The sequence below is a fragment of the Meles meles genome, chromosome 1 (genome assembly GCF_922984935.1).
Source record: "Meles meles chromosome 1, mMelMel3.1 paternal haplotype, whole genome shotgun sequence".
NCBI classification, from domain to species: domain Eukaryota; kingdom Metazoa; phylum Chordata; class Mammalia; order Carnivora; family Mustelidae; genus Meles; species Meles meles.
Genome location: NC_060066.1, coordinates 154,264,142 through 154,289,054, shown reverse-complemented (window position 1 = coordinate 154,289,054; position 24,913 = coordinate 154,264,142). Strand labels below are relative to the sequence as shown.

The window sequence follows — 24,913 nt, the reverse complement described above, 5'->3', positions numbered from 1 at the left end:
CCCGCCCTCAGGGGAGGGCACGACGCACTCCCGAACTCTGAACGAGGAGGAAGTTTGGGCCTTTCCGGCCACCACTCGCCTCAAAATGGCTTCCCCCAGGGAAGGGTGAGGGCTGATGTCAAAGTAAAGACTAAATCCTTCCTCGCATGGATCGTTCCGCAGAGTTCAGGAAATGGAAGGCCCAGTGTCTGAGCAAAGCGGACCTCAGCCGGAAGGGCAGTGTGGACGAGGATGTGGTAGAACTTGTGCAGCTCCTGAATGGGCGAGAACAGTACTTCACCACCAGTTCCTGCGCGGGGCGCATCATCCTCCTAGACGGGGTGAGGCCCTTTTGTTTCCCCGCCAGCCCTGCGGAGTGCAACACCGGGGGCCCTGTGTCCACCCAGTGCACCCCAGTCCAGCCTGTGTTTGTCCTTCTGATGGGTGCTTTCGGCTTCTTTATGAAACTTAGAGGTTGAATTAGGCCAGTGCTTCTGAAACTTCAACGGGTCTATTAATCAACGGGTGCCCTTTTATAACACAGATTCTGATTCAGTAATTCTGGGATGGAGCTGATGACACTATGTATTTCTGACCGGCCCCCAGTGATGGCGAAACTGCTGGCCTGAGAATGCTCTGGAGTTGCAAGGATAGAGAATTTGATTCTGAATAGTGGGGGAATTTAAGGACTTCCGGCGGGGCGATGCTGGGAAGCTCTTCTCTTCCATCGCCCTACCAAATTAACTGCTAGATAGAAAGTCTCCGGAGTGAAGGCGCTTACTGCCTCCTAGTGGCCCGCTCCGTTATTACAGTTCTGGTTATTTTTACATTATGCAAAATAAAATAGCGCAGTGTGGGTTAGTCTGAGAATAGTGGTCAAGCCCTCAGGCTTTGGTGTGATACTGCTTAGATTCTAAGCTAATTATGGGACTTACTGGCTTTGTGATTTTAGGAAGGTTATCTAAACTCAACCCGTCCCTGTTCTATGAACTGAGGATAATAGAGTATCGGCTTCTTAGGGATTTTATGAAGTAGAAATGGGATAATTTGAAACATTTAGCATCATGCCTGGCCCATATTAAGTGAGCTATGAAAGTTAAATGCATGCCAATATTACTATTCGGATTGAATTCAAAGCATGAAAGCACACTCACAAGCTCATTTTTTTTTGTCTCTTTTTTTTTATTTGTTTATTTGTTTATTTACAGCATAACAGTGTTGATTGTTTTGGCATCACACCCAGTGCTCCATGCAGTACGTGCCGTCCCTATTACCCACCACCTGGTTCCTCAACCCCCCCCCCCCCTTCAAAACCCTGTGGTTGTTTTTCAGAGTCCATAGTCTCTCATGGTTCATCTCCCCTTCCAGTTTCCCTCAACTCCCTCTCCTCTCCATCTCCCCATGTCCTCCACACAAGCTCATTTTTTAGATCCCTCCTTGACTGATAATTTGCTGGTCCCCCAGGTTAGCGAGGTAGAATATTTTTATATTGCCACCATTGCCTCCTGTGCTGTGGCACTCTAGTTGGGCTTACACTCTCATCTACTGCCCTATTTTACCTGGATTTCTGCAGCGTTTTCCTGATAGGTCACTGATCTACCATCTCTCTACCCCAAACCATGTTACACACTGTTAACAGATCCACCTTCCTAAAGAGAATTCTGTACATGTCACTAATCTATGCTGAAATCTTTTATTACACGTTTTTCCAACACAAAACTCATACCTCTATTCTAGTATACCTTCCAACCCTTCTGCTGCTCTGATATTTTCTGCTACTTCTCTTCATGTTTATCTCTTTACTAAAACTGAGCTAGTCTTTTTTTCATCTTATATTTACCTGCCCTTGCCTTTGTTCATATTTATTTTTCCTGAAATGTTTCCCCCCATCTCTGTATATTTGAGATGTGGCTTCCAAAACTCCCTCTCCCATCTGAACACAAGCATACACGCCCATTTGTAAGTAATGACTGCTTCTTCTGAACTGCCTTAGGACTTCTTCTGAACCTCTTTTCATTTTATGTATATTATTTATTTTCATTTAGCCTTATATTTGGGAAGGATTTGCATCAACTTACAGAAAAGCAATATAAGAAGAAAATTTAAAAGTGAGAAAATCTCGATGAAGGGACTATAGGCAAGATGAAACTAGAGATAGTTTTAGTTCCTAAATATGCCCCTAGATTCTGTAAATTTGCTAGAGGTGAGTCACACATTTGTTTCTAACATTTAGAGCAGCCAGCATAAGATCAGATAAATGTCACTGAGGTCATTCAATGAAAGCAAACCAGTTACTTAGAGGAAGGCACAGCTCTTCCTCTTTACAAAGCTAGACAGCCAAGTCTCCTGTGAACTCACTGTAAAAACAGTCACTTTGTAGAAGTACAGTGATTTCAACTAAGTGTGGTTCCCTGCATCTTCTTTCCAACCTCTTTGAGGGTAGAATCTATTTATAACCAAAGAATATAATAGAACTTTACAAATAAACATTTTTTCAGTTAATAAAAAACAAAACAAAACAAAACAAAAACCCCTAATATTAAGGCATTGCTTCTTGAAGCTTTGACCTTGCAGTCCTAGCTCTGCCCTTTGGTTCTATATATATAGTCTAATCCCGGTGTTACAAATGTATGCCTTTAGAAACTAGAGACATATTATAAGGGTGTAAACAGTCCACCTGTCACTAAAAAGTAACAGGTCCTATGTGGGATTGGTACAGTGCTTTTTTTACAAAGGGAATTCCAAGTTGTTTTTTTTGTTTGGTTTTTTAAATTTTGTGCAAGCCAAGGGGCACCTGGGTGGCTCAGTAGGTTGAGTATCTGACTCTTGATTTCAATTTAGGCCATAATCTCAGGGTCGGGAAGCCTACTTAAGATTCTTTCTCCCTCTCTCCCTCTGCCCCTTCTACCCCACCCCCCTCTCATGCCTCTGTCCTCTTTCTCTCTCAAAAAAAAAAAAATTTTTTTTTTGCAAGCCAATAAAACAACTACAGTACAACTCAGGCTGCTAGCATATAACCCCTTACTATAATCCCTTTTCTTCTGACAAAATCATGACTATATATCAGAAAATATTAAGTTTTTATATCTTAATAAACAATTTATTTTCTTTCTATACCAAATAATTTGGTTTCATTTTTGTTTCGGGTTAACTTTACCCAAAACCTAGTGAATTGTTCTCAGTAATACTTAAAATTACCACTTGGGATTATTAATCTAAGAAAGTTTACAATTATGCTATGCATTGTACTTATTATTTATGTAAATATTATATGACTAAATTAAATTTTTTTTTATTTTAGGGTATAAATGGTTTTGAGGTTCAAAAGCAAAACTGTTGCTGGCTACTGGTTACACACAAACCTTGTGTAAAAGATGATGTGGTAAGTTTTTATATATAAACTTAGAAGTAAATTTTTAGTTCAGACGCACATTAAATACATTTATGAAAAGAATAGCACATTCAAGATGGATTTATGTGCTTAATTATAATGACTGAAGATTAGAAAGCCTGGGAGAATTCATTACGGTGACTTTTTTGATTTGGGAGATAAAAGTATAAATATGTATATAAGCAATAAGCATTACTTATTGCTGAACAAAACACATCCCCTTAAACAGAGAGTTCATGGATATTGGACACAGAGTAGATAAAAAATTTGAATTTCACTTCTACCATTTGATAACTCTGTAACCTGGAATAAATTATACAAGGAGAAGGTAGCTCAGAGAAAGGGATAGTACTATCTATATATTACCAGCAAACAGACATAAATCAGTTATACATTATTTATCTCGGTTGCTTCTTGTAAAGCTTCCTATCTATCCTGGGTTATTTAGTTTTGGAAATTAAAATGAGTTCATATGAGTTTGTATTAGTTGGGCACTTTACATTAGCTATTCAGGTACTCAAGTGTTGTCTTAAGGTACTCACTCATTCTTCATCTCCTTCTTTGGGTACTGGTTCTTTCTGCATATTGACCCATATTCTCTTCTGCTGTAGACAGTTTTTGTGGTAGGAAAAATAACTGCCAGCAGCCCCAACAGAAAAGGACTTCTTGCTAATATCGCGGCATTATTCCCAGAGGCATCTGAGTCTTCCTGCTTGGGTTAGATGTTCTCCTCTTGAGATCAGTTATTTTTGCCGGAATGCAATACTGTCCTTGATCAGACCTAGGCACTGGCATCTCTGAGATTATGATAGCAGGAGTCATGAGTGATAGGGTCATGATTGACAGTCCCATCGAATCAAACGGTGTGAAGAAGGGAGGATACTGCCCAAGGATACTAGGTGGACAGAAATAATAACCACTTTGTATAAATTCTAGCTCAAGACATATATGCATCTCAAACATCAACCTAATAACAAAGCATTTAAATAGAACTTTTTTTTTTAAGATTGTATTTATTTATTTGACAGACAGAATCACAAGTAGGCAGAGAGGCAGGCAGAGAGAGGAGGAAGCAGGCTCCCTGCCGAGCAGAGAGTCGGATGCGGGGCTCGATCCCAGGACCCTGGGATCATGACCTGAGCCGAAGGCAGAGGCTTTAACCCACTGAGCCACCCAGGCGCCCCAGAACTTTTTTTTTAAAGATGTTTAGATGTTTTTTATTTTTTTTTAAGATGTTTTATTTATTTATTTTGGTGAGAGAGAGAGAGAGAGAGAGCAAGAGCACAAAGGGCGGGGACGGGCAGAGGAAGAAGCAGACTCTCTGCTGAGCAAAGAGCCCAATGTGGGACTGAATCCCAGCACCCCAGCATCATGAACCAAAGGCAGAGGCTTTACTGACTGAGCCACTCAGGCACCCTGAATAAAACTTTCATATCATATTCCTTTATTTTTTTTTAAAGTAGGCTCTGTGCATGTTGGGTACAACATGGGCTTAAACTCTTGACCTCAGAATCGGGAGTCACATGCTCTATGGACTGGTCCAGCCATATTCCTTAATGAAAATATATACCATATACCATATTCCTTAATGGAAATCTGTTTTGGAATTAAATAGAGTAGTAGTTTACTTTCCAAGGTATGACTGGAAAGAATGACACAAGGGGTTTATGGGAGAATTAGAAACCAGGTCTTTTAAAAGAATAGGCAGGTTAATCAGTGGTTGGAGAAAGAGGACCAAGAAAGCAGAGTGAAAAGTTATTGCAGAAAAAGGATACTGGATGATTCTGAATGTTTCTGGAAAAAACTGAAGTTGCATATGGTGAAAGGTCACCATAGAAAAGGATCATGTATTGGTGTCTGATGCTAACATTTCTCATTTATTTAGATGCCAGCCCTGAGGAAAGCAACCGGTGATGCCATTTTGAAATTTGAACCACTCATTCTCCATGTGCAGTGTCGACAGTTGCAGGATGCACAGACTCTGGTAACGTTTTTAGATCATACTTGAATTTATAGGTATGGGAGTAGATTTAATTCTTTTTTTTTTTTTTTTTTAAGATTTTATTCATTTACTTGACAGAGAGAGACACAGCGAGAGAGGAAACACAAGCAGGGAAAGTGGGAGAGGGAGAAGCAGGCTTCCCGTGGAGCAGGGAGCCTGATGTGGGGCTCGATCCCAGGACCAGGGGACCATGACCTGAGCCAAAGTCAAATGCTTAATGACTGAGCCATCCAGGCGCCCCAATGGTAGATTTAATTCTAAGCTTTAAATCTATAAAAAAAAAATATGATGTCAGTTTAATTAACTAGTTTTTAAATTTAATTATAGGTATGAAGTTATATATATGTCTGCAATTTGTAGAGCTAACCAGTTTATCTAATTAACCAGATTATCAGAATTTAACAGTTTATTTTTTTTAACAGCATTCAGTGGCAGTAGATTCTGGTTTCAGGAACTCTGGCATAACCGTGGGAAAGAGAGGCAAGACTATGTTGGTAAGAAAACTTTTGGCAAAAAGCAGTTCTTTGGGCCTGAAGCGATTCAGATTATTGAAAATCTCTTTGACTCCCAGTCTTTAGTCTCTCCCTACCCAAATCTTGCCATTCCCTTGCTCAGAAATCTTCGTACTTTACTCTTTCCTATAGAGCAAAGTCAAGTTCTTAGATTTGCATTTGAGCTCTTTTTTTTAATTTTAATTTTTATTTTTTTAAAGATTTTATTTATTTGGTATATATAGAGAGATCACAAGTAGATAGAGAGGCAAGTAGAGAGAGAGAGGGGGAAGCAGGCTCCCTGCTGAGCAGAGAGCCCGATGTGGAGCTCGATCCCAGGACCCTGAGATCATGACCTGAGCCGAAGGCAGAGGTTTAACCCACTGAGCCACCCAGGCGCCCCATGAGCTCTTATTTTATAGTGTTCTCCTCTATTTCCTTTCAACCTGATTCTCTGTGCCCTCCTTATCCTAAATAGTCTAAGCTCAATGTAATCAGTACCATGATGTAATAGAGAGAATCATAGGCAAGGTGTCTGAAATCCTCTGCTGGCTTACCACAGCCATATTGCATGAACTTGGACAAGCCCCTTAATTCTCTTGGGTCTCAATTCTCAGGGTCTCAATTTTCTTGACCATATCAGGGGGTCCAGCAAACTACTTCCCTGGGACCCAGATCAGTCCACAGGAGGTCAGATCCCACTACTCTCACTTGATAAAATCCTGACCCAGGTTGCTTTTGTGCTATAGCGGCAAAAGTGAGTAGTTATAACAGATACTGTATGGTCACAAAGTCAGAAATATTTGCTGTCTATCTTTTTACAGAGAAAGGTGACAACCCTGGACTAGATGATCTTTAAAACCCTTGCAAGCCTCCACCCTCTCTGAGTCCTTTCATGGCCAAATCCTAGTGATTTTGCCCTGTTCTGACTTCTATAGTATTTATTATTTGTATGGATTCTTGGCTTTTGAACTATTTCAGGTTTTCTTCCATTCTAGCTTCCTAGACTTTCCTATTTTCTATTTTTAACAAATTTGCCGTTTCCCAATAGAGATGGCTTACAAAAGAAGACACCTAGAAAAAAAAATACAAAACATGCCTAACTAGAAAGTCAAAGCCCACAGTAGTGGTCTGTGTCCCTGTCTCCTTCCTGTACACTCCATCTGGGAACCCAAGCAAGAACAGAATCGTTCATTCACTTTCCATTCCTTTGTCTTCTGTTTTTAGTTACTTACAAGTCCTGTCACATCTGCCTCTAATTTCTTATGCCCAACTCCACCCTTCCAAGCCCTCTGTTACTGCCCCTACTTAAGCCATCATGATCCTCCCCCAGTCTTTACAGTGGTCTCCTGACTCGTTCTCCTGCTATCCATCTTCTCCTTTAGTCCCCCCTAGCCAATACTGTCAGAATCATCCTTTTAAAAAAGTCAGGGTCTCCATATATTTCCCCTTGTATTCGAGGCCCTACCCAAACTATTTTCCACTTACCTTATTTATGCTTATCTTCTGCTAGCATACTTATGCTCCAGCCAGACAGAAAACTCTTAGCTCTTTCCCAAATGTATCATGCTCTTTTATGTCTCCATGACTATAGATGAGCCGTTTCTCTGGCTGGAATGTCCCCTGCCCCCATTTTTATATCTGGTGAAATGGCACTTAGCCTTAAAACCCCAACTCAAATGCTACCTTTCCGATAAAGCTGAGGCCTCAGTCTCAGTTAGTTGTTCTCTTCTACGTTTCCTTAGCACTGTGTATATGTGTCTGTATACACTCATGGACATGTTTGTACATATGTGTGTGTGTGTCTCTCCTGGCGTAACACCTATGTTTCTTGTCACTCTTTGTTCACTTATTTATTTCCTGTTTTAAAGTGAGCTCTTAAAGGCAGAGACCATATTATATTTATTCTGTTTCTTCCCCCCTTTCATGAGGCCAAAACACTGTAGATGCTCAATAAAAGTTCAACGGAAGAGTTTTTATTTCTCGTGCTAGTTTTTGTTGCTGTTCTTAAACCATTCCCACTGTTTGGATTTAGTCAGAACACATTGGCTGTTTCATCAAGAGGTTACTAAGATTGGCAACCCTAAAGCATGGAGAAGGCAGCCCCTTTGGGAGATAGACCAGGCATGGTTTATTCTCATCTCATAACCACACTCTGCTCAAGCAGCACTAAGAGGCTCTTTCATATTCAGTCCATTTTGATTTTCTCTTGAAGCTTCTATTGAGATTTATTTCTTTTCTTTAAATAGTTTATTAAAGCTTCCTAAGCTTTAGTGAGAGTGAAACTGTTAAAGTGATTGGATTTTTGGATATTTTCTGTTTTTCTAAAAGACAATGTATAGAATGACTTTCTTAAGAAATAACTTTATGTGATGGGAAAATCTATTTAATCTCCTTTGATTCAGTTTTGTTTAGCTGAAGTATATTAAAGCATAAACTTAAAGCCTGTAATGGAACCAAACTAAGTTTAAACACAGCCCTCAATGGGACTTTTCTTTAGTTATCTTCAGTGTCTCTAGTGCATAAGTCATCGTATCTAAATTGTCTATTCCTTGCAGGCTATCCGGAGCACACATGGCTTAGAAGTTCCCTTAAGCCATAAGGGAAAACTGATGGTGACTGAGGAATATATCGACTTCCTGTTACAGATAGCAAATCAAAAAATGGAGGAAAACAAGAAGAGAATTGAAAGGTATATTAATTGATTGTTTCTATGGTACTCATGTATCTAAGTCATCCTTGAAAATACTGATACTCACATTTAACTTTTCTATTTGTAGTCTTATCACAGGTAATAAAAAAATGATCAAAGTAACAGATGAGAGTAGCCCAGACAGTAAAGGTTACTAAATGGAGTGTAAAGGGGAAGCTCCATCAGGGTAGGGGATGTGACTAGTAGGAACAGGCATAAAAGGAGAGAAACATCATCCCTCAGGTAAGAGAGCCCAACAGCAATGGGGACCATGACTGATGAAGTTGAAGGCAGCCAGGGAAGAGGTATACGCTGCCTCCTGAATGTGATCTGCTGGCAATTATCTAGAATCTCCTTTTGAGGAAAGCAACCTGGTTAATTTTCGCTTAATAATCTTTTACATATGTGGCTGGTTCTTACGGATTAGATCTAGAACTGCCATAATTGTCCCAGGTGGAAGATCATGACTATCAATTCACATCTTTATACCTTCTCTTCTTAAATTTTACCTCCTGGTAAATAAAACTCTTACATTACTTTCTTATCAACTTTTTCATAAAAACAGAGTTTTGACACAAAGAGGTGACTGTGATGCTGTCTTTTTTATATGAAAGGAATGCCAGTGATCTGGCATCAACACGATGTACACTTCAGAGTTTGTCAAGGAGTGATGGCCAACTTATCGTTTGTAATGTCCTTCTGCCTTCGCTACCTCACAACCAGTCAGTCACTGCCTAAATTATTCTTAGATCATCTCTACTGTCACTTTCTTTATTTAAAGCCACTGCAATAGCCCTATTAGCTGGTCTCATAGTAGAATGTTTCTGGTGTGTCTCTCTGCCAAGCCATTCTTTATATCACCATCAGAATCCTGTCTATAAAGTGCAAAGGAATCCTATTATTTTACTTGCCTGCTTAAAATTCTTTTAATACCTACAGTTTTTTGTTTGTTTGTTTGTTTTGTTTTTTTTTTTTGAAGTAGCTAAGACTACAAGTGCCAATGGTAGCAGTGTTGAATTTGGCTCCAGAGGCAGAACTGAATTTGAATCCGGGTTCCACCACAACTTACTCAATCAACATCATTGACTTCATTTGTCTTCCATCTAACTTGGGAGAAATACCTGTCTTAAAAGACAGTTTTAGTATAAATAGCATCTATATAATGACTGGCCCTATCCCTGTCATGTCATGGCTTCTCAGGATAGGGTCACTCTTTTCCTTCTTCAGTGACACATATAGAAAGTAAACCTGTGATCACATCATTACAAACCCTCCATGCTTTCCTAACCAGGACTCCTCATTTGAACCACAGAAGTCACAAACTTATTCAAGTGACTGTCTCAGTTCTTGCAACAATGGTGTACATCTTCTATTGTAGTTACATTGGAGAGAAGTTAACTCATTATAGACAATGGATGTCTTGGGGCATTGGAGCTTAATTTTCTAGTAGAACCCTGGTTGAAAAAAGCTGAGGGGTTACCTGGCTACCAGGTGCTTTGAGCAAACATTCTAAATGAAGTGATCATTTCAAGTAAGTACTAAGGAGCACCCAGCCACTTCACCAGACTACGGAGTTTGAACTACATCTAGGTTCTTATTGGTACCATTCCACAAGTTTACTATGTTTCTTAGATTGTATTCTGGTGAGGCTCTTTGCTAAAATGTAGGAAGTAACAAATCAGTTTCTCTGTTTCCTTACTTGAATTTCAACAAGATTATAAATATAGCCCAAGAGAAGTAACTATACACCCTGGTGAAGTTAATTGAGCCACGTTCACCAGCTGTAAAATCAAATTACACTTTAAATCCATCGACTCAAAAATATGTTTTGAGATTATAGTATGCATGCTGCTATCAAGAGAGCCATGCTCATCATATAAAATCAATGAAAAATTAAAGAAGGGCAGAAAGTGTCTTAAGATACTGATTAGAAGATTACACGTGAATTCAGAAAGGGGGAACAAATTAGAGAGCTCCTCTGGGAACAGCTGTACATTCAACCAAATGCGGAGAAAAAGTTACTCTTCCAATATGGAAAAGTGAAAAAAAAAAAAATACTGGAAGTGATAAGTTCTGCAATCAGACTTTGAGTACGAAATTGGTTTGACATAGGACCAAAGTTTCACAATTCAAATAACTATAGTAGAATTTTTAAAAGTCAAGTCCTAATCAGTAATATGTCAGCAATAAGAAATAGTCTAGAAATGTGAAAATCAAAGGTAAGAGGTAAAATGTTTTAAAAAAAAAAGTCTCGTTTGTGTGAAACAATTCCCAAACCCACTTCTTAATGGGAAGAATAAGAGAATTTTATATATAATGATTTCTAACTAAAAAATAGGAAGCTTGGAGATCTCTTTTCCAATTATAAGAGAAAGGTTCTCTTTGGATCTGTTAATAAGAGATCAGGACTGGGGCGCCTGGGTGGCTCAGTGGGTTAAAGCCTCTGCCTTTCGCTCAGGTCATGATCCCAGGGTTCTGGGATCGAGCCCCGCATCAGACTCTCTGCTTGGCAGGGAGCCTGCTTCCTCCTCTCTCTCTCTCTGCCTGCCTCTCTCCCTACTTGAGATCTCTATCTGTCAAATAAATAAATAAAATCTTTAAAAAAAAAAAAAATAAGAGGGGCGCCTGGGTGGCTCAGTGGGTTAAAGCCTCTGCCTTCGGCTCAGGTCGTGGTCCCAGGGTTCTGGGATCGAGCCCCGCATCGGGCTCTCTGCTCAGCAGGGAGCCTGCTTCCCTTCCTCTCTCTCTGGCTGCCTCTCTGCCTACCTGTGATCTCTGTCTGTCAAATAAATAAATAAAATCTTTAAAAAAAAAAAAAGAGATCAGGACTGACTTGGGTCAGATGAAACCACTATTTGACTATGTCTGAGTAGAACAAAATTAGCCATGTTTTTCTCTTCACGAACTGTATAATAAGAAAATGGTAAATAAAGAGTAAAAGGGCTGACTACATTGGCATATAGTACTGTTGATAAAGCAAATTGGAGAGAAAAAGTAAAAATCAATTCCCAAAGGTCAGTTGTGCTTTTTTTTTAACTTTTCTATTTTATGGTAAAATATATATGCCATAAAACTTACCAGTTTTAACTGCACATTTCAGTGGCATTATGTACATTTACACTGTTAAGCAGCCACCACTGTCCACCTTCATAACCTTTTCATCATCCTAAACTCAAACTCAGAACCTGTTAAACAACAAATCCCTATTCCCCAGACTCCCAGTCCCTGGTAACCATTCTATTTTCTATGATTTTGAATTTGACTATTCTAGGTCCCTCACGTAAGTGTATGTGCTGCCGAAGCGAGCACAGTCCCTCACGTAAGTGGAATAACATACTTGTCCTTTTGTGTCTCGCTTATTTCACCTAAGTATACGGTCTTCAGAGTGTATCCATGTTGTAGCATGTATCACAATTTCATTCCTTTTTAAGGCTAAATAATATTCCACTGTATTTGTAGGCCACATTTTATTTATCCATTCACTCATCAGTGGACAATTGGGATTTTTCCATCTTTAAGCTTTTGTGAATAACGCGGCGAGGAACACATGTGTACAGATGTCTGAGTCCTGCTTTCAGTTTTTTTGGGTGTTTGCCCAGAAGTAGAATAGCTGCATCATCTGGTAGTTCCATGTTTCATTCTTCGAAGGACTGCTGTGCTGTTTTCCACAGGAACTGCACTATTTTATATTCCCCCAGCCATGCACAAGGGTTCCCTTTTCTCAACGTCCTTGCCAATACTTGTTGCCTCTTGTGGGTTTTTTTGATAGTTGCCATCCTGACAGGTGTGAGGTGATGCATTTGTGGTTTTGATTTGCATGTCCCTGATGGTTAATGACATGGAGCATTTTTTCCTACAGCTATTGGCAAGTCTATGAAATTCTATCACTCTGCTACTTTCCTTCCTGCTTGTGGTGCCTGTTGTTCCTAGCCCATCCTTCAGCTACTTCCCCGTATAATTGATAGGTCCTCCAAATTTCTCCCAAGTCCTGAGCCTATATAGCCAATAACCGTTGGAACATATCTAACTAGAGTACTCCATCAGCCTTCCTCATTATCTTTCTTGTCCTAGTCTGAACCCCATAGCCATTTCCTTGGTTCAGATTTTTTTCTTATTCACCAATATCATTACAGTTTATTCCTCAGTACAAAACAGAAATATGAACCTTATTGAGTTACATTAATTAATTGCATGTATGTCAACTACAGGGTGGTCACATTGAAAATAGGACTGAGTTCTCCCTGCCACCAACCAAACTCATACATGCTTTAAATATTTCTTATCTCAAAACCTAAGGTAGTGTCCAGCTCATAGTAGAAAACCAGTTCATGTTTATTGAATTAATAATAAACAAAGGAACTTAAAAGTTCATCCATTAAATTGAGTTCCCCAAAGACAATGACAGTTTCTCATTTACCATTCTCTGAGGGTCTGACATGAGAATAGTGCTTAGTAAATGTTTGCTAAATTTGTTAACTTTTTCCATCCATAGTGCTACTTATGAGGCTTCAAAGCCTTAGATGATTATTCTGGAAGACATATAAGATGGCCTAGAGATAAGAGTCAGCGGTGTAGGTTCTTGGCACACAGTTCAGGTGAGAAGTAATAGGAGCTTGACTAGCAAGATGAATGGGAGTGATAGTGCAGAATGTAAACTGAACATGGTGACAGACTACAAACGGGGGTAGAAAGGAGGAGGAGGCAAGGATAACAGATGTCTTAGACTCCTTGTTGTTGCTGTCTTTTTTTTTTTTTTAAATTAATTAATTTATTTTTATTTTTTTATTTACAGCATAACAGTGTTCATTGTTTTGGCATCACACCCAGTGCTCCATGCAGTACGTGCCCTCCCTATTACCCACCACCTGGTTCCTCAACCTCCCCCCCCGCCCCCCCACCCCCCGCCGCCCCTTCATAACCCTCTGGTTGTTTTTCAGAGTCCATAGTCTCTCATGGTTCATCTCCCCTTCCAGTTTCCCTCAACTCCCTCTCCTCTCCATCTCCCCATGTCCTCCATGTTATTTGTTATGCTCCACAAATAAGTGAGACCATATGATACTTGACTCTCTCTGCTTGACTTATTTCGCTCAGCATAATTTCTTCCAGTCCCGTCCATGTTGCTACAAAAGTTGGGTGTTCGTCCTTTCTGATGGAGGCATAATACTCCATTGTGTATATGGACCACATCTTCCTTATCCATTCATCCATTGAAGGGCATCTTGGTTCTTTCCACAGTTTGGCGACCGTAGCCATTGCTGCAATAAACATTGGGGTACAAATGGCCCTTCTTTTCACTACATCTGTATCTTTGGGGTAAATACCCAGCAGTGCAATTGCAGGGTCATAGGGAAGCTCTATTTTTAATTTCTTCAGGAATCTCCACACTGTTCTCCAAAGTGGCTGCACTAACTTGCATTCCCACCAACAGTGTAAGAGGGTTCCCCTTTCTCCACATCCTCTCCAACACACGTTGTTTCCTGTCTTGCTAATTTTGGCCATTCTAACTGGTGTTAGGTGGTATCTCAATGTTGTTTTAATTTGAATCTCCCTGATGGCTAGTGATGATGAACATTTTTTCATGTGTCTGATAGCCATTTGTATGTCTTCATTGGAGAAGTGTCTGTTCATATCTTCTGCCCATTTTTTGATATGATTATCTGCTTTGTGTGTGTTGAGTTTGAGAAGTTCTTTATAGATCCTGGATATCAACCTTTTGTCTGTACTGTCATTTGCAAATATCTTCTCCCATTCCGTGGGTTGCCTCTTTGTTTTGTTGACTGTTTCCTTTGCTGTGCAGAAGCTTTTGATCTTGATGAAGTCCCAAAAGTTCATTTTTGCTTTTGTTTCCTTGGCCTTGGAGACATATCTTGAAAGAAGTTGCTGTGGCTGATATCGAAGAGGTTACTGCCTATGTTCTTCTCTAGGATTCTGATAGATTCCTGTCTCACATTGAGGTCTTTTATCCATTTCGAGTTTATCTTTGTGTACGGTGTAAGAGAATGGTTGAGTTTCATTCTTCTACATATCGCTGTCCAGTTTTCCCAGCACCATTTATTGAAGAGACTGTCTTTTTTCCACTGCATATTTTTTCCTGTTTTGTCGAAGATTATTTGACCATAGAGTTGAGGGTCCATATCTGGGCTCTCCACTCTGTTCCACTGGTCTATGTGTCTGTTTTTATGCCAGTACCACGCTGTCTTGGTGATCACAGCTTTGTAGTAAAGCTTGAAATCGGGTAACGTGATGCCGCCAGTTTTGTTTTTGTTTTTCAGCATTTCCTCAGCAATTCGGGGTCTCTTCTGACTCCATACAAATTTTAGGATTATTTGCTCCAGCTCTTTGAAAAATACCGGTGGAATTTTGATCGGAATGGCATTAAAAGTATAGATTGCTCTAGGCAGTATAGACATTTTAACAATGTTTATTCTTCCAATCCAAGAGCATGGAACGGTCTTCCATCTTTTTGTGTCTTCTTCAATTTCTTTCATGAGTGTTCTGTAGTTCCTCGAGTACAGGTCCTTTACTTCTTTGGTTAGGTTTATGCCCAGGTATCTTATGGTTCTTGGTGCTATAGTAAATGGAATCGATTCTCTAATTTCCCTTTCTGTATTTTCATTGTTAGTGTATAAGAAAGCCACTGATTTCTGTACATTGACTTTGTATCCTGCCACGTTACTGAATTGCTGTATGAGTTCTAGTAGTTTGGGGGTGGCGTCTTTGGGGTTTTCCATATAAAGAATCATGTCATCTGCGAAGAGAGAGAGTTTGACTTCTTCCTTGCCAATTTGGATACCTTTTATTTCTCTTTGTTGTCTGATTGCCGTTGCTAGAACTTCTAATACTATGTTGAACAAGAGTGGTGAGAGTGGGCATCCTTGTCGTGTTCCTGATCTCAACGGGAAGGCTGCAAGCTTTTTCCCATTGAGGATGATATTTGCTGTGGGTCTTTCATAGATAGATTTTATGAAGTTCAGGAATGTTCCCTCTATCCCTATACTTTGAAGCGTTTTCATCAGGAACGGATGCTGGATTTTGTCAAATGCTTTTTCTGCATCAATTGAGAGGACCATGTGGTTCTTCTCTCTTCTCTTATTGATGTGTTCTATCACACTGATTGATTTGCGAATGTTGAACCAACCTTGCAACCCAGGGATGAATCCCACCTGGTCATGGTGGATAATCTTTTTAATGTGCTGCTGGATCCTGTTTGCTAGGATCTTGTTGAGAATCTTTGCATCCATATTCATCAGTGATATTGGTCTGAAATTCTCCTTTTTGGTAGGGTCTTTGCCTGGTTTGGGGATCAGGGTAATGCTGGCTTCATAAAAAGAGTCTGGAAGTTTTCCTTCTGCTTCAATTTTTTGGAACAGCTTCAGGAGAATTGGTGTTATTTCTTCTTTGACAGTTTGGTAGAATTCCCCAGGGAATCTGTCAGGTCCTGGGCTCTTGTTTTTTGGGAGGTTTTTGATCACTGCTTCAATCTCATTACTAGATATCGGTCTATTCAGGTTGTCAATTTCTTCCTGGTTCAATTTTGGGAGTTTGTAGCTTTCCAGGAATGCATCCATTTCATCTAGGTTGCTTAGCTTATTGGCATATAACTGTTGGTAATAATTTCTGATGATTGCTTCTATTTCCTTGGTGTTAGTTGTGATCTCTCCCTTTTCATTCATAATTTTATTAATTTGGGCTTTCTCTCTTTTCTTTTGGATTAGTGTGGCCAATGGTTTATCGATCTTATTGATTCTTTCAAAATCCAGCTTCTAGTTTCATTGATACGTTCTACTGTATCTCTCATTTCTACCTCATTGATCTCTGCTCTAATCTTGATTATTTCCCTTCTCGCGTGTGGAGTTGGTTTGATTTGTTGTTGATTCTCCAGTTCTTTAAGGTGTAGAGACAGCTGGTGTATTCTGGATTTTTCAATGTTTTTGAGGGAGGCTTGGATGGCTATGTATTTCCCCCTTAGAACCGCCTTTGCTGTATCCCATAGGTTTTGGACCGAGGTGTCTTCATTCTCATTGGTTTCCATGAATTGTTTAAGTTCATCTTTGATCTCCTGGTTGATCCAAGCATTCTTAAGCAAGGTGGTCTTTAGCTTCCAGGTGTTTGAGTTCCTTCTGAACTTTTCCTTGTGATTGAGCTCCAGTTTCAAAGCATTGTGATCGGAGAATATGCAAGGAATAATGTCAGTCTTTTGGTATCGGTTGAGTCCTGCTTTGTGACCCAGTATGTGGTCTATTCTGGAGAAGGTTCCATGTGCACTTGAGAAGAATGAGTATTCTGTTGTTTTAGGGTGGAATGTTCTGTATATGTCTATGAGGTCCATCTGGTCCTCATTCAATGCTCTTATTTCTTTATTAATTTTCTGCTTCGATGATCTGTCTATTTCTGAGAGAGGCGTATTAAGATCTCCTACTATTATTGTATTCATATCAATATGACTCTTTATCTTGATTAATAGTTTTCTTATGTAATTGGGTGCTCCCATATTGGGGGCATAGATATTCACAATTGTTAGATCGTCTTGGTGGATAGTCCCTTTAAGAATTATGTAGTGTCCTTCTGTATCTCTGACTACAGTCTTTAGTTTAAAATCCAATTTATCTGATATGAGAATCGCTACCCCGGCCTTCTTTTGAGGCCCATTGGCATGAAAGATGCTTCTCCATCCCTTCACTTTCAGTCTGGGTGTATCCTTAGGTTCAAAATGGGTCTCTTGTAGACAACATATGGATGGGTCCTGTCGTTTTATCCAATCTGCAGCCCTGTGTCGTTTTATGGGCGCATTTAGGCCATTCACATTGAGAGTGATTATTGAGAGATAGGTTTTTATTGACATCGTGTTGCCTTTGAAGTCTTTCTGTCTATAGATTGTTTCTATATTTCTGTTCAATGATATTCTTAGGATTTTTTTCTCTTTTATAGGACCCCCCTTAATATTTCCTGCAGTGTCGGCTTGGTGGTTGCATAGTCTTTTAAGCCTTGCCGGTCTTGGAAACTCTTTATCTCTCCATCCATTTTAAATGTCAGTCTTGCTGGATAGAGTATTCTTGGTTGCATGTTCTTCTCATTTAGTACTCTGAATATATTCTGCCAGCCCTTCCTGGCTTTCCAGGTCTCTGTGGAAAGGTCTGACGTTATTCTAATGGGCTTTCCTCTGTATGTAAGAAGCTTCTTTGTCCTAGCTGCTTTTAAGAGGGTCTCTCTTGAAACATAATTCCCCATTTTAACTATAAGGTGCCGTGAGGACTTTGGAGAATCTAAAATCTTGGGAGGAAATCTTTCTGCCTCTAGTACATGAACGTTGTTTCCATTCGTGAGATTGGGAAAATTTTCATAGACAACTTCTTCCACTATATCTTCTAGACTTCTTTCTTTTTCTTCCTCTTCAGGGATTCCAATAATTCTGATGTTGGAACGTTTCATGGCATCGTTTATTTCCCTGATTCTGTTTTCGTGGCTTCTGAGCTGTTTGTTCCAGGCTTCCTCCTGTTCCTTTCTTTCTATCTGTTTGTCCTCCAGATCACTAATTCTATCTTCTGTCTCAGTTACCCTAGCTTTTAGAGAATTTAGATTGGATTGGAACTCATTGAGAGCATTTTGAACATCCTCCCTGGTGGCTTTCAGTTCTGCCCTAACATTGTGAACATCATCCCTGGTGGCTTTCAGTTCTGCCCTAATCAATTCTGTTTGGTCATCCATGGCTTTCTCCAACCTAGCTATTGCCTGGATAATTGTTAGTCTGAATTCCTTTTCTGACATATTGTCTATGTCGATAGCCATTAGCTCTGTTGCAGAAGGCCCATCCTCTGTATTTTTCTTCTGTTGGGTATTCCTCCTCCTAGTCATTTTGGTAAGAGATGACTAAACAGATGCAGCTGGACTTATCGATTGTGGTGCAGTCAATGTGCACCCTGGAACGCTTCTGTGCAATCAGGATTCCCCACCCAAATGAGAGAAAAAAGAAAAGAAAAAGAAATAGAGAAGAAGAAAGAAAAAAAAGGGGAAAGAAAAAAGGAAAAAAAAAGAGAGAGAGAGATAGGAAAAAAAGGGAAGATAAAAGAGAAGGCTCAGCCCAAATGGGCCACAAGGTAAGATTTGTGGAGTATACAAACAAAAACAGACAGACAAAAAGAGTGATAAAAGTATATGACAAGAGAAAAAAATATGTATATATAAGCAAAAAAAAAAAGGGAAGAACCTCCTCAGAAAGAACCCCAAGTATAAGATTTATATATTATCAGGACAAACACAAATTCACAGAAACACTGACAGAAGGAAAAATTGGGAGAATGGTTATAGATTCTCAGTGTGGGTGAGGAAGGTTATTTTGATTCTTCCTGAAGGTATCTTGATGTTTTTGTTAAGGGACTCAACTTTCCTAAGTTACAGGGGGATTAGAAACTGGTTTGCCTATAGGGGTAGCATTGATTGGGGAAAGGGGATTACCTTGAAGTTTAACTCTATATGTATAGTAGAAAATAAAAATTAAAAAAGAATAAACTAGACTAAACTAAGTTAAAATTTAAAAAGAATTAAAAAAATAGAAAAACAAAAGAAAAACACGGGTGTATGTATCAAAAAGTTCAGGTTAGAAGGTTATTAAAGAATTTGATGTACTGGACATCTCAGTGTGATGGTAAATAGGTTAAAAAATTATCTGTATGTATAAAAAAAAAGAACCAGAATATTGGTAAAGAGTTAAAAATGTAAGTGGTATTTATGAAGTAGTGGTGGTTGTTCTCTTGTAGTCTTTTTTTTTTTTTTTCTTCCTTCCTGATTGGTTTTCTGGGGGAGGGGCCTGCCACGTGGGTTTTCAGACAATGATGTTCCCTGAGTTAGGTCCTCCCGCTCCCCTCAAGGGGGTGAGCTCTTTTTTTTTCAGGAAACTGTTTTTTTCAGCCTTTTGTTCTTTGGGGGTTTTTATGTTCTTTCATCTGCTTTCTCTCGCCTTGACAGCTTTTGATGGTTTTTGGAGGTTTAGAGGAGAGCAAACAGCACCCCAACCTCCCTCTCAGAGAGAAGCCTCAGAATGTTTTGCAAAAGCTGCTGGCAGAGTCGGTTCTGAGTCACTGTCCCTGGGGGTGCAGGAGCTCCTCGTTGTACCCAAAACCAGGGCAGCGGTGGCTGTCTAGGCAGCTCCAGACCGCCAGAGAGGTTCCGAGCAGAGATCGCACACTGAGATTTTCCCCGCTGTCCCGGGCTGGGAATGTCTGGTTTTTCCGGCTGCCAGAGCTCCAGGCTAGCGCCTATGAGCACCTATCCCAAGGGAGGGTGTGGGACGCGCGCGTTTCAGGATTGCCGTCTGGCCAGGCTCCCAGCCCCTCACGGGAGCCAGACCCCACTCGTTCTCGGGCGCGCTGGCATTCAGGTGCACTGGCGGCTCAGGGACGGAGACCTGATTTCTCCGCTGCACTCTCTCTGGCTCCGTGCCAAGGGAGGCTGTCCTGGGTCTGGGGACTTAGGTCCCTGACCCTAACCGCCCAGGTTCCCACTATTACCCGCCGCGATCCTTTGCTGTTTGTTTTTTGAGTGCTTTCAACCAGACTCCAAGTTAATGCTGGTCCCCAGACGCAGAGCACTCTCGTGTTGGGGTGTTACTTTCCAATTGGTCACCTCTGGTGGCTCCCTCCCCCTTTTGTTTATCTTCCGATATCGGTCAGACGCTCCCAGTCTGCTTTACCTGCCACTGGCGTCTTCTGCTCCTGTAGAGATCCAGACGTGTATAATTCTGATCTCAGGCTGATTTCACGGGTGGTCGGAGTTCTTTGGTAGGTAATCAGCTCACTTTAGGGTACAGGTTGAAATGGTGCCTCCTCCTACTTCCCCGCCATCTTAGTGTATCGCTGTCTTATTTTTAAAAACAGAACTAAAACAGGTAAATAATAATTCACACATTTCCCTATTACTTAAGATCAAAGAAGCAAATAATATAAAGTGAAAACACATAACTTTATTTTTGTATAGTTTCTCACTTGGATATTCTGTTCCTCATTTTTTCCTCTCCTGTACCTAGCCAGCTTCTGCCCATCCTTGTAATTCAGCCTCAGCATTGGGGTATTTCTCAAGGAGCATTTCATGATCTCACCTGAAGCGAGGTACCCCAGCTATACTCCCCCTTCATCGTGTCTTCTTCATGGCATGCTGAATGTGTCTTCACAGTTCTGCAGCTCCCATCAAACCCCGAGCTGCTTGAGGCATAGCTGGGTCCTTTACCTCCCTTTCCAGCACCTGACACAGGCTCCGCCACGTACCTGTTTTTTAATAAAAATGCTAGGGTTTAGTCAAGTTAAAATCTGAATACGTATCTGTGAAAATAGCTTTGTTATGTGTGAATAATGGAACCCTGAAAGGGTATGAAATTGTGGCTAGATTTCATTAATTTTTATATTCCTATTTCAGAAGTCAGAGAAATATCAGCTCTTTATTGCAAATGGTTCTCTAACTGACCTGAAAAAAAGAATTCATTTTCCTAGAGCTGCTCTGAAAAGTTCTGTCGTGGAGAGAGCTAAGTATAAGTTGCCCCGTGGCATGATAATCTGACTGCAGAAGTAGAGAAACTGAAGACAATGATTTTCTTGGGGGTGAGGAAGACAGTTGCCTGTGCATACATTTCGTTTTATCTTCTGAGTTCTTTTTCTTGTCTGTGAGAGTGGAGAAAATTGCACTTTGAGAATTGGGCTTCAGAGTGCTGTGTAAAGGGGCATCGTATGAGGGGAGAGCATGTAATTGCGAAACACATTTCTGACTTATTGAGAAAGTTTCCCAAAGAACTTTTTAAAAATTCCCTTTAAATAACAAAAGGAAAACGTATTTGGAGTATTTGTTCTTGGCTTTCAGACAACAGGGTCATTTCCCATTTTACCAGTTGCTTTTAGTACCCCAAGGATGTAGCTTTAAATTCTTAGGTTCTTTAATGGAAGATTAAAGTAAGGCACCTGTTCCTCTTTAATTACTTTTTTGTGTGATTGACAGGATATTTTACACAAGCTATTAATTCTCTATGATCATAAAAGAGCAATTTAATCTTATCTTTAATTTTCTAGGAATAAAGTATAATCCAGAAAAAAGACTAGGTGACCTGAGTCTAAAGTTCAGGGTTGGGGGGAGAATGGTAGAAAATGGAGTTGCATATCATGGATAGCCTCTTACGATCAGATAGGGGTGATTCATCTATCATGTGAATCATTCTTATCAATGGAACAATGATGTGAAATGATTTACATCATTTGGTGGCATGAAGTTTTGGACTTACGTTTTATTTATTTTTTATTTTTATTTTTTTTAAGATTTTGTTTATTTATTGGACAGAGAGAGAGAGAGATCCCAAGTAGGCAGAGCAGCAGGCAGAGGGAGACGGAGAAGCAGTCTCCCTGCTGAGCGAGGAGCCCATGTGGGGCTCGATCCTGGGACCCTGAGGATCATGACCTGAGCTGAAGGCAAACACTTAACCAGCTGAGCCACCCAGGTGCCCTTGGACTTACGTTTTAGATAAAATGAGTCATTCTACTGGGTCATTGTGTTAAACTATTCTAAATAGACAGTATGGAAGCTGAGAAGAAAACCAGTCATTAAAGTCACCCGGATGATGGTAAGACCTGGAGGGAAGGATTATGCCAGGTGTAGAAATTTTCATGAATGTAAGAGACTGAACAAAATATTGGTAGATGACATGAGGGGCAGATGAAGGAGTTTAGTCTGGTGAAGTGTTGGTGAGCCAGCTGCATTCTGACCTCGTCCCAACTCTGTTAGGTGAGATACAGAAAGAGTAAGCATCTCCACTCGAGAAGAATGCAAAGCAGATGGTGTCTTTATGGGGAAACCAGGTTTCAGTTGGGTAAGGATATAGGGGTACATTAAATTAAAAGGTTGTTACCATGGAACAAGGTCTAAAAAATTATACAACAGTTAATATTTTCCAAAGTCTTTTGCTGTACCTCCTGCTGTACTGTTTTTCCTGTACTATACCTCTTCTTTGAGATTGATTTATTCACCAAAGAAATATCTATTGGGTGTCTACTATTTGCCAGACATGGTGCTGGATATCAGGTATATGTAACTGGTGAGTATGTAAGTAAGTTCTTGAAATACGGATAGGATATGGTGTAATCATGTTAGGTACATATTAAAATTGGCTGGACTATTTGGAAACAGGTGACTATCTTGGTTTTTTAGGGCAGTTTTAGAGCCTATTCATTGAATTAAATGAGAAAATTGATCCAAATAGCAATCTATTCCATAGGTGTCAAAAATTCCCTGTCATACTTTGCCATTATAATAGAACATAAAAGCATGAGATCCCCACAGGGATTCTCAGCTTCCAGATTACTCTGCTTGGGGAACTAGGGTAACACATGCATATTCACCTTTTTTCAGTGGTTGTTTATTCACTTATTTTTACCGAATGTCTTAGCATTGTACTGCATGGTAAGAATGAAACAGAAAACAACATAGATGGGGTCCTTGGTCTCATAGAGTTTGTATTCTATAAAAATGGTCATATCGAGAACTTACTTTGTGCCAGGCACTGTGCTAAGTACTTACGTAGGTCACCTATAACCTTCTGACAACCTGCTCGGTACAGAATAATGTCCGCTTTTCTAAATGAGGAAATTGAGACTCAGTAAGGCTGGAATTAGCCTCCATTTAACTTTCCCAGTGGCAAGCATGTGAAGCACGTGCAGTACACCATGCCGCCTCGCTGCCTTCCCACATGCGCAGAAAGCCGCTGTGTCAGGTGGAGCATTGGATTAGGTGTTAACATGGAAGGAGAAAAGACGTGAAGACCAATTTGGGGGGAACTAACAGTTTACTGTAACACAAAATTAAAACCAAGGTAGAAATACGAGGAAAGGAAAAGAGTAATTCACATTTAAAAAAACAATTTCACTTGCAAACAAAAATGATAATTACAATAATAAGATACCATTGTCTCTTAATCAATGTCATTTTTTATGGTAATATTCAATGTATGGGTGAAGTGATCTTTCAAGTACTGCTGTTAGAAGCGTATGTTTTTGAACATCCTTTCTGGAAAACAGGTGGTATTTATCAAGAGATTTACAATATTCTCCCTTTAACCGGGCAGTTATATTTCTAGCAGTCTGTCCTAAATAAGTAGCTAGGAACTCAGATCATACTGTTTTTAAAAATGTTTGTCACACTGTTGTTTATATTAGGGCAAGTTTGAAAACAAATTAAGGCCAACCTAGATGACATAATGTTATACTACTATTAAAAAGTGTTATTTTGTTGTTTACTTAGTGATATAAAAAATGTTTTCAATAAATATTAAATTTGATAAAACAATATAAAATTATAATAATTCTGTAAAAAGCAGTAGGTATATGGGTACATGTATAAATACATTAAGTCAGAATACATTAATAAACTGGAAAGAATAAAAATATTGAGAGGTTATTTCTAGGTAATTCTGTAGAGGTAGTGTATTTTTAATCTCATATATTTGCCAAATTCTCTGAAGTGAGATTTTATTACATTTATCGTTTTTTTATAAAGAAAAATAATTACTCTTCTGTTCCTGCCTTTTTTGTTTGGCTCGTACATGTGGAATAGAAGTTGAGGTAGAAAACAGGTTGTTAAGAGGTGTTTCCAACCCAATTTTCAGGTGTGTTCTTGAAGAACTGAAAACACACTTCCTAATTAAATGATCATGTAAAAGCAAGAAGCATATTATTTCTCTGACTCACTTATATTTTAATGTTAATATGTTAATACATTATATAATTTATATTGTACATTATACAATTGATAATGTTAATACATTATCAAATTTATAGAATTTAAAAATTATAGATGTATTTCAGTCATTCTGTTTGAGAACACAAATATGATAGTAATACTTATTTCTTTACAGGTTTTATAATTGCCTACAACATGCTTTGGAAGAAGAAACTATTACTAACTCATATCCCAAAGAGAAAATCAAAGACAGAAATAATTCATCATTTACTCATAAGAAGAAAAGAAACCCAGAAGCAGCACATGGCAAATGTATTACTGAAGAAAATGATGAAGATTGTGAAAATGATGATGACCCAGAAATCAGTGTTACTATCTTCCCTGAAGATTACTAAGATTTGGTCTTGGTAGAATAATGTTTCTAATAGATATTACAAAGCTGCTCTTTACAAGAGTATTTTAGTTTCTTGAGTGTATGAGCTATTCAGAAAAGCAAGACTTATTCTTTCTCTATATTTTAGAGAAATCCTTAGTTTTTTAAAATAGCTGTGTATAATATTTGCTCATTAAATACCATCCGTTTTAGTCACAGAGATTCATTGCAAAAATGAAATTGACTTTTTTAAATTTTTTTTTTTTAAAGATTTTTTTAT

General features: G+C 39.3%; 1 protein-coding gene across 1 annotated transcript; it reads left to right on the top strand.

The window, feature by feature from the left end:
• The first annotated feature begins 27 nt into the window (after positions 1-27).
• Positions 28-24,702, top strand: TYW3 (tRNA-yW synthesizing protein 3 homolog). The gene is made up of 6 exons (XM_046007391.1): positions 28-320; positions 3,281-3,361; positions 5,256-5,354; positions 5,795-5,866; positions 8,422-8,555; positions 24,436-24,702. The coding sequence occupies exons 1-6, from the start codon at positions 147-149 to the stop codon at positions 24,653-24,655; spliced, it is 780 nt and encodes a 259-aa protein (XP_045863347.1). The 5' UTR covers positions 28-146; the 3' UTR covers positions 24,656-24,702.
• The last annotated feature ends 211 nt before the right edge of the window (positions 24,703-24,913 follow it).

What these genes read in the sequence shown, in the direction of transcription:
- TYW3 (XM_046007391.1), top strand. Translation starts at nt 147, where the DNA reads ATGGATCGTTCCGCAGAGTTCAGGAAATGGAAGGCCCAGTGTCTGAGC. An exon ending in CTTGTGTAAAAGATGATGTG is followed by an intron (nt 3,362 to 5,255) that starts GTAAGTTTTTAT and finishes TCATTTATTTAG; the next exon opens with ATGCCAGCCCTGAGGAAAGC. An exon ending in TGCAGGATGCACAGACTCTG is followed by an intron (nt 5,355 to 5,794) that starts GTAACGTTTTTA and finishes TTTTTTTAACAG; the next exon opens with CATTCAGTGGCAGTAGATTC.